Below are 12,483 nucleotides of genomic sequence, written 5' to 3'. Positions count from 1 at the left end.
CCCCCCATGGATAAGGGAGTGAATAACACAGATTGGAGGGGGAATAATATATTGGGGGGGGGTGTAGGGATGGGGGGCACAGACCCCCCCCTTGACCCCCCCATGTGCAAACACCAATGTGAACCCCCAAACCCAGCTCCTCCTTTAGCACTGGGGGGGGGGGGCAATGTGGGGGGGTTACATTCAGAATGGGGGGGGGGGGTAACAGCATCAATTGGGGGGGGGTCCCTTTAAAAGAACCCCCAAACCCAGCTCCTCCTTTAGCACTGAGGGGGGGTTACATTCAGAATGTGGGGGTAACAGCATTAATTGGGGGGGGTCCCTTTAAATCTACCCCCCCCATGGATAAGGGAGTGAATAACACAGATTGGAGGGGGAATAATGTATTGGGGGGAAATAATACATTGGGGGGAATGGCATTAAAGTGCATGGGGGGGGGGAAGGAAATGGGGGAGGTTATGGGGGGGCCCCCCCTACCCGCTGAGGGGGTGCAGATCCACCTTCACCTTCTCCCCCGTGCTCAGCATTCCCACTGTGGGGAAGTACCCCCCGGGGGGCACCAGCGCCTCCTTCTTGCCAATGATCTGCCCATTGCGGGTGAAGAACACCTTGGGGGGGCATGGAGATATGGGGGGGGGGGGTCAGGGTACCCCCAAAGCACAACAACTGCACCCCCCCATGTATACCCATAGGGATGGAGGGGGGGGGGGACGGTACATGGGACAAGGAGGAGGAAGGGGTAGGGGAGGTTTGGGGGGGGGGTTGGAGGGGATAGAGGGGGTGTGGGGAGGTTATGGGGGGGTTTGGGGGGGTTTAAGGGAGTTAAAGGGGGTTAGGATGTGATTTAGGAGAGATTTGGGGGGATTGGAGAGGGGTTTAAGGGGGGTTAGGAGAGGTTTGGGGGGGTTATGGGGGCTTTTAGGACAGGTTTGGGGGGGTTAGGAGAGGTTTGGGGGGTAATGGGGGGTTTAGGGTGGGGTTAAGGGAGGTTTGGGGGGGTCACGGGGGGGGTTGGGGTAGTTTTAGGACAGGTTTGGGGGGTTATGGGGGGTTCGGGGGAATTTGGGGGATGCTTGGAAAGAGTCGGGGGGGTTTAGGGGAAGTTGGGGCAGGCTTGGAGGGGTTGGGGGGGGCTGGGGGGTTGTGGAGGTTTTGGGGTGGTTTATGGAGGTTTATGGAGGTTTTGGGGTGGTCAGTGGAGGTCTATGGGGTCAGTGGAGGTCTATGGGGGTCAATGGATGTTTATGAAAGTCAAAGGAAGTCAATGGGGGTCAATGGAGGTCTATGGGTGTAAACAGAGGTCTATAGGGGTCAATGGGTTCAACGGTGGTCAATGGAGGTCTATGGGGGTCAATGGTGGTCAGTGGAGGTCTATGGGGGTCAGTGGAGGTCTATGGGGGTCAGTGGGGTCAATGGTGGTCAACGGAGGTCTATGGGGGTCAATGGGGTCAATGGTGGTCAATGGAGGTCTATGGGGGTCAACGGAGGTCTATGGGGGTCTATGGAAGTCAAGAGGTCTATGGTGGTCAATGGGGTCAATGGTGGTCAATGGAGGTCTATGGGGGTCTATGGAGGTCAGAGGTCTATGGGGGTCAATGGGGTCAATGGTGGTCAATGGATGTCTACGGGGGTCAATGGAGGTCAACAGAAGTCTATGGAAGTCAACGGGGGCAATGGAGGTCTATGGGGGTCAATGGAGGTCTGTGGGGGTCAATGGTGGTCAATGGAGGTCTATGGTGGTCAATGGAGGTCAACGGGGTCAATAGTGGTCAATGGAGGTCTATAGGAGTCAGTGGAGGTCAACGGAGGTCTATGGGGTCAATGGAGGTCAATGGGGTCAACGATGGTGAATGGAGGTCTATGGTGGTCAATGGAGGTCAATAGTGGTCAATGGAGCTCTATGGGGGTCAATGGAGGTCTATGGGGGTCAATGGGGTCAACGGTGGTCAATGGAGGTCTATGGGGTCAATGGAGGTCAATGGTGGTCAATGGTGGTCAATGGAGGTCAATGGGGTCACTGGAGGCCCCTCCTTACCACCACCTTCCTGCCGCCGTGCTCGGGCTCCAGCTCCTCTCCATCCTCCTCCTCCTCCTCCTCGGGGGGCAGGTACATCACGTTCCGCACCGCGCGGCCCCGCACCTCCCCCCCGTCGCTGGGGTCGTCGCTGTCACCTGCAGGGGGCGACAGTCACGACATGACGTCACAGACACCCCCACCCCCCCCGAGCCCCCCCATAGCCTCTCCACAGCACCCCCAAGATCATCATAGCCCCCTAGAGCCCCCCCATGCTCCCCCATAGCCCCCCCAATACCCCCACAGTCCCCCCACAACCCCTCCATAACACCCCCTGAGCTCCCCATAGGCTCCCATAGCCCCCCCATATACCCCTTGAGCCCCCCATAGCACCCCCCATTGCCCCCTCCAGCTCCCCCACACCCCCCTTAAGCCCTCCATAGCCCCCTCATAGCCCCCCACAAAACCACCCCAAGACCCCCAATACCCCCCCAAGCTCCCCATAGCTCATCATTACCCTCTCACAGCCCCCCAGAGCACCCATAGACCCCCCCAAACCCTTCTAAACCCCCCCAAACCCTCTCACAGCCCCTATATCCCCCCATTGCCCCCTATAGCCCCTCCTCTTGCCCCCATAGCCCATCATTACCCTCTCACAGCCCCTCCAGAGCACCCATAGACCCCCCCAAACCCTTCTAAATCCCCCCCAAACCCTCTCACAGCCCCTATAGCCCCCCCATAGCCCCCACCCTCGCTGTCCAGGCTGTAGTCCCTCGGGAACATGATGCCACAGCCCATGATGTCGCCCTTGTAGCAGCGGGGTCCAAAGGGGTCCCCAACTCCGCTGCCATGGAACAGCTTCCCATCATCTGGGGGGGGTGGTGCAGCGTTAAAGGGACCCCCCACTGCCACCCCACACCCCCCAGGGCACCCCCCCCATGGCCATGGGGGTCCCCCTTCAGTTTAAGGGGGTGCCATGTTTGAGGGGTTCCCCGCAGTGGGAGGGGGTTCCCTATGTTTTGTGGGGTGTTAAAGTTTGGGGGATCCCCTGTTTTCAGGGGGGGGGCCCTACAGTTGTGGGGTCTCATGTTTGAGGGGTTCCCCATTGGGGTCCCAATGATTTTAAAGGGGATTCCCTTGATTTTGGGGGGTTCTCTTGGATTGGGGTGGGACACATTTAAGGGGGTTCCCCATGGCTTAGGGGGGTCCCATGTGCAGGAAGGGGGGGGTCCCACCTGCATGATAGGCGACCGAGCCCCTGCTCCAGCCGGGATGCCGGTTCTTGGGGTAGTCCTGGCGGGGGGAAAGAGGAAAGTGGGGGGGGTCAGCACTGGGGTGTCAATGGGAGGGTCTCTGGGGGGTCCCATAGGGGTGTCAATAGCAGGGTGTCAATGGGGGGTGTCAATGTGGGGGGTGTCAATGTGGGGGTCAATGTAGGGTCAATGGGGGTGTCAATGGGGGGTCAATGGGGGGGTGTCAATGGGGGGTCAATGTGGGGGTGTCAATGTGGGGGTGTCAATGGGGGTCAATGGGGAGGTGTCAATGGGGGTGTCAATGGGGGGTCAATGGGGGTGTCAATGGGGGGGGTCAATGGGGAGGTGTCAATGGGGGGGTGTCAATGGGGGGGTGTCAATGGGGGAGTGTCAATGGGGGGGGTCAATGTGGTGGTGTCAATGGGGGAGTCAATAGGGAGGTGTCAATGTGGTGGTGTCAATGGGGGGGTGTTAATGGGGGAGCGTCAATGGGGGGGTCAATGGGGAGGTGTCAATGGGGAGTGTCAATGTGGGAGCGTCAATGGGGGGGTCAATGGGGAGGTGTCAATGGGGGTGTCGATGGGGAGGTGTCAATGGGGGGGTCACCTTGCATGCCAGCCCCAGGGCTATGTAGCACTGGATGGGTCACACAGGGGTGTCAATGGGGGGGTTAATGGTGGTGTCAATGGGGGGGCTCAATGGTGATGTCAATGTGGGGGTGTCAATGGGGGTGCCAATGGGGGTGTCAATGGGGTCCTCACCTTGCGTGCCAGCCCCAGGGCTATGTAACACTTCTCGCCCGGGTCCACGATCTCCAGCTCAAAGTAGTGGCTGCGGGTGCTGAGCGGGCACCGCGCCTGGGCCAGCCCCACATCCACGATGCTCTTGCCCTGCCCCACGTACTCCAGCACCTGCAATGGGGACACGGCTATAGGGGACTGGGGGCAAAAGAGGGGTTTGGGGGGCACAGAGGGTTGGTAGCACCACATCCCCCCTTGTCCCCCATCCACACGGCGTCAGCCCATCACCACTGTGCCCCCACCCCCATTGGGTTGGGACACTGGGTGACCCCCATTCCCACTGTGCCCCCATTCCCACTGTGTCCTCATCCACACTGTGTCCCCATCCCCACTGTGCTCCCATCCCACTGACTGCCCTCATCCCCATTATGTCCCCACCCCCATCAGGTGCCCCATCCCCACTGGACTGAACACTGGGTGCCCCCATCCCCACTGAGTTGAACATTGGGTGCCCCCCTCCCCATCGGGTACCCCAGCCCCATTGGGTTGGACATTAGATGCCCCATCCCTATTAGGTTGGGACATTGGCTGCCCCCCTCCCCATTGGATGCCCCCCCCATTGGGTGCCCTCCTCCCCACTGGGTGCTGCAATCCCCATTAGGCTGGACATTGAGTGCCCTCATCCCCATTAGATTGGACATTGGGTACCCCCATCCCCACTGGTTTGGACACCGGTTACCCCCCTCCCCATCAGATGCCCCCCTCCCCATTGAGTTGAACATGCCCATTATGACCCCATCCCCATTGGGTACCCCCATCCCCATTGGGTTGGACATTGGGTACCCCATCCCCATTGGGTGCCCCCATCCCCATTGGGTTGGGACATTGGGTACCCCATCCCCATTGGGTTGGACATGCCCATTATGTCCCCATCCCCATTGGGTGCACCCATCCCCACTGGGTTGGGACATTGGGTACCCCCATCCATGTTGGGTATCCCCTCCCCATTGGGTGCCCCCCTCCCCATTGAGTTGGACATGCCCATTATGTACCCATCCCCATTGGGCTGGGACATTGGGTGCCCCCCTCCCCATCGGATGCCTCCTTGCCCATTATGTCCCCATCCCCATTGGGTACCCCCATCCCCATTGGGTTGGACATTGCGTGCCAACCTCTCCATTGGGTGCCTCGATCCCTATTGGGCTGGACACTGGGTGCCCCCCTCCCCATCAGATGCCTCCCTCCCCATTGAGTTGGACATGCCCATTATGTCCCCATCCCCATTGGGTTGGGACATTGGGGACCCCCATCTATGTTGGGTATCCCCTCCTCATCGGATGCCTCCTTGCCCATTATGTCCTCCTCCCCACTGGGTACCCCCTCCCCATTGGGTTAGGACATTGGGTACCCCCATCTATGTTGGGTATCCCCTGCCCATTGGGTGCCCCCCTCCCCATTGGGTGCCCCCCTCTCCCGGCGCTGACCGTCCCGCAGGCGCGCACGTCGTGCAGGCGGCCCCACTCCTCCTCCCCGCTGTCCACCACCATGCGGTCGTCGGGCTCGGGCCGCAGCGCTGCCCGCAGGTGCAGCCGCACCTCCTCCCCCAGAGAGTGCATCCCCACGGCCGGGAAGAGCCCCTCAGCGCAGAGCGGCACCTCCGTGGAGCCCACCTGTGATAGTGGGAGCAATGGGGATAATGGGGGTAATGGGGGTAATGGGGTAATGGGGGTAATGGGAGCAATGGGGGTAATGGGGGTAATTGGGTAAGGGGGGTAATGGGGGCAATGGAGGCAATGGGGTAATGGGAGCAATGGGGTAAGGGGGTAATGGGGGCAATGGGGTAAGGGGGGTAATGGGGGCAATGGGGGCAATGGGGTAATGGGGGTAATGGGGGTAATGGGGGCAATGGGGTAATGGGGATAATGGGGGAATGGGGGCAATGGGGGTAATGGGGTCATGGGGGCAATGGGGGCAATGGGGGTAATGGGAGCAATGGGGTAATGGGGGTAATGGGAGCAATGGGGTAATGGGGGCAATGGGGTAATGGGATAATGGGGTAATGGGAGCAATGGGGTAATGGGGGCAATGGGGGCATGGGGGTAATGGGGGCAATGGAGGCAATGGGGTAATGGGGACAATGGTGGTAATGGGGGCAGTGGGGATAATGGGGGTAATGGGGGCAATGGGTGGCAATGGGTGACAAAGGTGTCAATGGGCGTCCACAGGTGTCAATGGGTGACAAAGGGTGTCAACGGGTGACAAAGGGTGTCAACAGGTATGAATGGGTGACAAGAGTGTCAGTGGTGGTCAACGGGGTAAATGGGCATCAATGGCTGTTGATAGATGTCAATGGGTGTCAATGGGTATCAATGGGTGTCAATGGGTGTCAATGGGTGTCAATGGGTGTCAATGGGTATCAATGGGTATCAATGGGTATCAATGGGTGTCAATGGGTGTCAATGGGTATCAATGGGTGTCAATGGGTATCAATGGGTGTCAATGGGTGTCAATGGGTATCAATGGGTTTCAATGGGTATCAATGGGTGTCAATGGGTATCAATGGGTATCAATGGGTGTCAATGGGTATCAATGGGTATCAATGGGTGTCAATGGGTATCAATGGGTGTCAATGGGTGTCAATGGGTATCAATGGGTGTCAATGGGTGTCAATGGGTATCAATGGGTGTCAATGGGTGTCAATGGGTGTCAATGGGTGTCGATGGCTCTCACCCTCTTGCCGTTGCGGGTGAAGAACACGTGCGCCGTGCGCACCTCCAGGGACACGCGCTCGATGCCGCAGCCAACGCGGTCGCCGGAGCTGCACTTGGAGCCGAACTGACGGCCCTTGGCCCGGCCACTGTAGAGCCTGGGGGGTACAGACAGTGTACAGCATGGGGGTACAGTGTACAGCATGGGGGTACAGACACTGTACAGAATGGGGGTACAGTGTACAGCATGGGGGTACAGACACTGTACAGAATGGGGGTACAGACACTGTACAGAATGGGGGTACAGACAGTGTACAGAACGGGGGTACAGACACTGTACAGAATGGGGGTACAGAGAGTGTACAGAATGGGGGTACAGACAGTGTACAGAACGGGGGTACAGACAGTGTACAGAATGGGGGTACAGACACTGTGCAGAATGGGGGTACAGACAGTGTACAGAATGGGGGTACAGACACTGTACAGCATGAGGGTACAGATACTGTGCAGAATGGGGGTACAGACAGTGTACAGAATGGGGGTACAGACACTGTACATACAGCATGGGGATACAGACAGTGTACAGAAGGGGGGTACAGACAGTGTACAGAATGGGGGTACAGACAGTATACAGCATGGGGGTACAGACAGTGTACAGAATAGGGGGGGTTCCAGCAGGTCCTGGCAGTCCCCTCAGGTCCTAGCAGATGCCTTTGGGTGCTGCCCCCCCCCCCCAGGTCCCATCAGCTCGCACTCACTTGCCATCATCACCATGGTAGGCCACAGAGCCGGGCAGCCAGCCGGGCTGGTGGTCCAGGCTGTAGAACTGGGGCACCAGCCCCACGGCGATGGTGCCCCTCACACCGCTGTCCACGATGGACACCTTTGGGGTCACAAACACCAAAGGTCATTGGGAACCCCCCCCCCTTCCATTCACATCCATTGGGGGGACCCCCCCCTAAAGCATGGCCTCACCTCGAAGTAGTTGTTGTCCCTGGTGAGGGGCCGTGGGGCCACGTAGCAGCCGACCTCACCGGAGCTCCCGTGGTAGCTGCAATGGGGATGGGATGGGGGGGCCATGAGGGGGGGGCTCAGACTTGGGGGGTGAGGAGCTCCCCCCCCCCATGCAGGGCTGCACCCCCAGAGCAGGATCCTGACCCCATTGTGGGCAGTGCTGGTGCCCCCAATGCAAGGACATGGAGGTGGTCCAGGAGGATGCTCAGGGGTTGGAGCAGCCCCCATAGGAGCCAGGCTGGGAACACTGGGGCTGGAGGGATGGGGCAAGGGGTGATGGGTTCACACTGGAGCAGGTGGGATCGAGGGATGTTCTTCCCTGTGAGGGTGCTGGGATCCAAGGGCATCCTGGTCTGGATTGGGAATAGCGTGGCCAGCGGGATGAGGGATGGGATAATCCCACTGGGGAGGGAATCCTGGGCTCAGCCCCAGGCCCCTCAGGACCCTGGAGCACAAATCCCACGAGGAATGGGATCAGGGGGGAGCACAGCTCCGGGAGAGGAAAATCCCAGGATCCGGGTTGGAATGGACCTCGTGGATCCTCAAAGGATGGAGCCCGGAGGGGCTGCTCCCTGCTCCCAAGGTATGGGACAAGAGGGAACGGCCTCCAGCTGCACCAGGGCAGGTTTGGATGGAGCTGAGGAGCAATCCCTGCCCCAGAGGGTGCTCAGCATTGGAACAGGCTCCGGGGGAAGAGATGGGATCCGCACCCCTGGAACTGTGCAAGCATCCGGGGCTTCACGGTGCCCTGGGGGATGCAGAGGGGGCCACGAGAATGCTCCAGGGATGCTGGGGAGGGACCTGCACCAGGGGCTGGAGCGATGGGACAGGGGGTGATGGGTTCAGGCTGGAACAGGGGGGGCCGGGTTGGATGCAGGGAAGCTCTTCCCTGTTGGGACACCGGGATGGGGTCAGTGGAGAAGGTTGGGCTGCTCCATCCCATCCCATCCCATCCCATCCCATCCCATCCCATCCCATCCCACCCGGGCTGGACACAGGGGCCCATGGCAGGGGTTGGGGCGCACCTGAGGGTGTCCCCATCCACCAGGATGTGCTTGGAGCGCTCCTGGAAGCGGCCGGCGCGGACCTCGCGGATCTCGCGGATGCGCCGGCGCCAGTTGAGGAACCTGTAGTGCAGGTGGAGGTCATCCATGGCGCGGGCAGAGCTGCGGGGGGAGCCGGTCAGAGCCCCCCGGGCACACAGACCCCGGGGCACACACAGACCCCAATAGGCACCAATAGATCCCACTGGGCACCAATAAACCCCAATGACACCAACAGATCCCAATAGCACCAATAGACCCCAATGGGCACCAATAGATCCCATGGACACCAATAAACCCCAATGACACCAACAGATCCCAATAGCACCAATAGACCCCAATGGGCAGCAATAGATCCCAATGGCACCAACAGATCCCAGTAGCACCAACAGACCCCAGTGGGCACCAATACATCCCAATGAACACAGAGAACCCCAGGGGCACACACAGACCCCATGGGCAACAACAGACACCATGGGCACCAATAGACCCCAATGACACCAACAGATCCCAATGACACCAGTAGATCCGAACAGCACCAATAGACCCCAATGGGCACCAACAGATCCCAATGGGCACAAATAGACCCCAATAGGCACCAACAGACCCCAATGGGCACACAGACCCCCCCCTATGGGCACAACAGACCCCATGGGCACTACAGACCCCAATGGTCACCAACAGACCCCAGTGGACACCAACATACCCCAATGGGCAGAGACACCCCCCCATGGGCACCCACCCCCCCCACAGCACCCACTCCATCACTGCTGACCCCGGCCTCCCCAGCCCGGCTCCCCATAGCAGGGACCCCCATAAGCCCTCCATACCCCAGCCCCACAACCGCCCCCCCCATGTCCCGTTCTCCCCATATTAAGCACCCCCATAACCCCCCCATACCCCAACCCCACAACCGCCCTCCCGTTCTCCCCATACCGAGGCCCCCCCGCTCCCAGGCCCTCACCGGCCCCGCTCCCTCCATGGGGCTCCCCTCTCCGGCCTGCTCTGCTCACATCCGGGTCCCCGCGCTTCCGCCTCCGCTTCCTTCCGCCCCTCCCACTTCGCGCCGCTCGACCAATCGCTGCGCTGCGAGCTCTGACTGACGGCTTTTTCAGCCAATCGAGAGCCCAAAGAGAGGGTGGGAGTGAGGGGGGAGAGGAGAGCGGCGGAGCGTGAGCGCGCCCCCTGGGGACGTGCGGGGAACCCCCAAGCCACGCCCTTCCCAAAGCCACGCCTCCCATCGGTGAAGCCACGCCCCCTCTTCCCGGTCCCTCCACTCCGTGGCGGGAGAGCGCGAGCAGCGCGGGAACAGGAAGCGGTACCGGGGGGGGAGGATCGGTCTGATGGGGGCGGAGGAGGGGGGCAATGGGGGGGCAATGGGGGGATCCGGAACGGGGGGGACAGCGGGGACCGGGCTGAGGAACAAAGGGGGGGTCACCAGGCACGATGGTGACCGGGTCATCTCTGGAGGAGGGGCACCCCAGTGGGACCACTATGGTGTGGGGTGATGACCCCCCATCCCCAGTTCCCCATTGGGTGCTGATGCCCCCCCATCACCAGGTCACCCTTAGGTGCTGATGCCCCCCCCAGTCCCCACATCCCCATCGGGTGCTGATGCCCCCCCATCCCCAGGTCCCTATTGGGTGCTGATGCCCCCCCCATCCCCAGGTCCCCATTGGCTGCTGATGCCCCCCCCATCCCTGAGTCACCATTGGGTGCTCATGACCATCCCCATCCCCACGTCCCCATTGGGTGCTGATGCCCCCCCCCATCCGCAGGTCCCCATCGGGTGCTGATGCCCCCCCATCCCCAGGTCCCCATTGGGTGCTGATGCCCCCCCCATCCCCAGGTCCCCATTGGGTGCTGATGCCCCCCCCATCCCCAGGTCCCCATTGGGTGCTGATGCCCCCCCATCCCAGGTCCCCATTGGATGCTAATGCCCCCCCAATCCCCAGGTCCCCATTCGGTGCTGATGCCCCCCCCCCAATCCCCAGGTCCCCATTGAGTGCTGATACCCTCCCCATCCCCAGGTCACCCTTAGGTGCTAATGCCCCCCACATCCCCAGGTCCCCATTGGGTGCTGATGCCCCCCCCATCTGAGGTCCCCATTGCGTGCTGATGCCCCCCCCATCTCCAGGTCCCCATTGGGTGCTGATGCTCCCCCCGATCCCCAGGTCCCCATTGGGTGCTGATGCCCCCCCATCCGAGGTCCCCATTGGGTGCTGATGCCTCCCCATCCCCAGGTCCCCATTGGGTGCTGATGCCCCCCCCATCCCAATGTCTGCCTGCGAGCGGTCCACACTGCTGGCGCTGCAGGAGGAGCTGAGCGAGGAGGAGCTGCAGCGCTTCAAGTTCCTGCTGGGGGGGCACATTCCCACGGGGATGCTGGCTCCCGCCTCCCGCCCGGAGCTCTGCTCCATCCTGCTCCAGCGCTTCCCATCCCGCGCCTTGGCCATCACCGCGGGGCTCCTGCACCGAATGGGCCGCCACGACCTGCTCCAGCGCTTCCAGCTCCCGCGGGATGCGGACGGCTCCGTCGGGATGGAGCTTGAGGATGCTCCGGCTGCATCCCAATGCCACCCCATGGCTCCATCACTGCCTCCTCCTCGCCGCCTGTCGGAGCGGGAGCTGATGCGGGTCGCGCAGCGCCTGGGCCGGGAGTGGCAGGAGGTTGGGATCGTGTGCCTGGGGCTGGAGAAGAGCCGCCTGGAGCAGATCCGTGCGGATCATCCCCACAGCCTCGTGCTCCAGAGCTTCGAGATGCTGCGGGAATGGAGCCGGCGCCAGCGGGCCCAGGCCACGGCACCGCAGCTCCGCGCCAGCCTCAGCTGCGCCAGTGTGGATCCCGATGTGTTCGACCTGCTCCAGGACTGAGGAATCCCCCCCCACACACACCCCATTGCTTTCCTTGGGGGGGGGGACACAACACCCCCAAAAGGGAGCAGTAAAATGGTTTTTATTCCACCCATCCCAGTGTCCTGAAACCGGATTGGAGGGGGCAGGAAAGGGGAAAGGGGGGGATGTGGAGCGCCTGCTCCTCAGGGATGCAGGGATCACAGATCCCATCCCAGGGCCCTGCAGGTTGGGGGGGCTCAAATCAGAAGCAGGGATGGAAGAACTCCACCTGTGGGGGTGGGAACAGGAAGAGGAGATCAAAAAGGGGGGGGGTATTTCCTGCCCCCCCCCGCCCCATTTGGGGACCCCCATGCTTGGGGCAGGTCCCTTCTGCTGCCCAGGGCTTGGTGATGCTGTAGGGGGGTGCATTGGAAACCACACCTGGGGCTACAGCACTGATATTATGGGGGGGGCACAATAAAGCCCATCTTGGGGCCATGGATGGGTTGTATTAAATGGGAGGGGGTTTAAAACCACCCCCTTGGCCATGGTAATGGGGTGTTAAAGGGGGGAGCACATTGAACCCACTCTGGGGCTATGGCAAGGTGGTGTTATAAGGGGAGGGGGTATTAGAGTCCAGCCCAGTGAGTAGAGCACACGTCCAATGGTGCCAGCACCATGGCAATCCATCCAGCTCCATCACTCCATCTGGATGCAGCCATCGTATCCTGGAGCACACATCCAATGGTGCCAGCACCATGGCAATCCTTCATCCAGCTCCATCACTCCATCTGGATGCATCCATTGTACCCTGGAGCACACATCCAATGGTGCCAGCACCATGGCAATCCTTCACCCAGCTCCATCACTCCATCT

The 12,483-nt window shown here is 60.9% G+C and overlaps 1 protein-coding gene across 1 annotated transcript; it reads right to left on the bottom strand.

Moving 5' to 3' along the window:
• Positions 1–394: 394 nt before the first annotated feature.
• Positions 395–9,802, bottom strand: SPRYD3 (SPRY domain containing 3). The gene is made up of 11 exons (XM_061347195.1): positions 9,737–9,802; positions 8,755–8,895; positions 7,691–7,766; positions 7,474–7,598; positions 6,738–6,873; positions 5,492–5,677; positions 4,029–4,178; positions 3,250–3,307; positions 2,764–2,883; positions 2,036–2,172; positions 395–608 (listed from the first exon to the last, which is right to left on the bottom strand). The coding sequence occupies exons 2-11, from the start codon at positions 8,880–8,882 to the stop codon at positions 474–476; spliced, it is 1,251 nt and encodes a 416-aa protein (XP_061203179.1). The 5' UTR covers positions 8,883–8,895; positions 9,737–9,802; the 3' UTR covers positions 395–473.
• Between the last annotated feature and the right edge of the window lie 2,681 nt (positions 9,803–12,483).

Source organism: Neopsephotus bourkii, unplaced genomic scaffold (genome assembly GCF_033783945.1).
Source record: "Neopsephotus bourkii isolate Nb327-2 ecotype Australia unplaced genomic scaffold, CSIRO-AGI_Nbou_v1 NB_309, whole genome shotgun sequence".
NCBI lineage: Eukaryota > Metazoa > Chordata > Aves > Psittaciformes > Psittacidae > Neopsephotus > Neopsephotus bourkii.
Note: the sequence above shows the minus strand (reverse complement) of the source record. Positions and strands in the feature narration are given on the sequence as shown.

Bases quoted from the DNA above. Each gene is read 5' to 3' on its own strand.
- SPRYD3 (XM_061347195.1), bottom strand. From the start codon at position 8,882: ATGGATGACCTCCACCTGCACTACAGGTTCCTCAACTGGCGCCGGCGC. The intron at 7,767-8,754 runs GTGCGCCCCAAC...TCCCCATTGCAG, and splicing joins GTGGATGGGGACACCCTCAG to CTACCACGGGAGCTCCGGTG. The intron at 4,179-5,491 runs GTCAGCGCCGGG...TCCCCATTGCAG, and splicing joins ACGTGCGCGCCTGCGGGACG to GTGCTGGAGTACGTGGGGCA.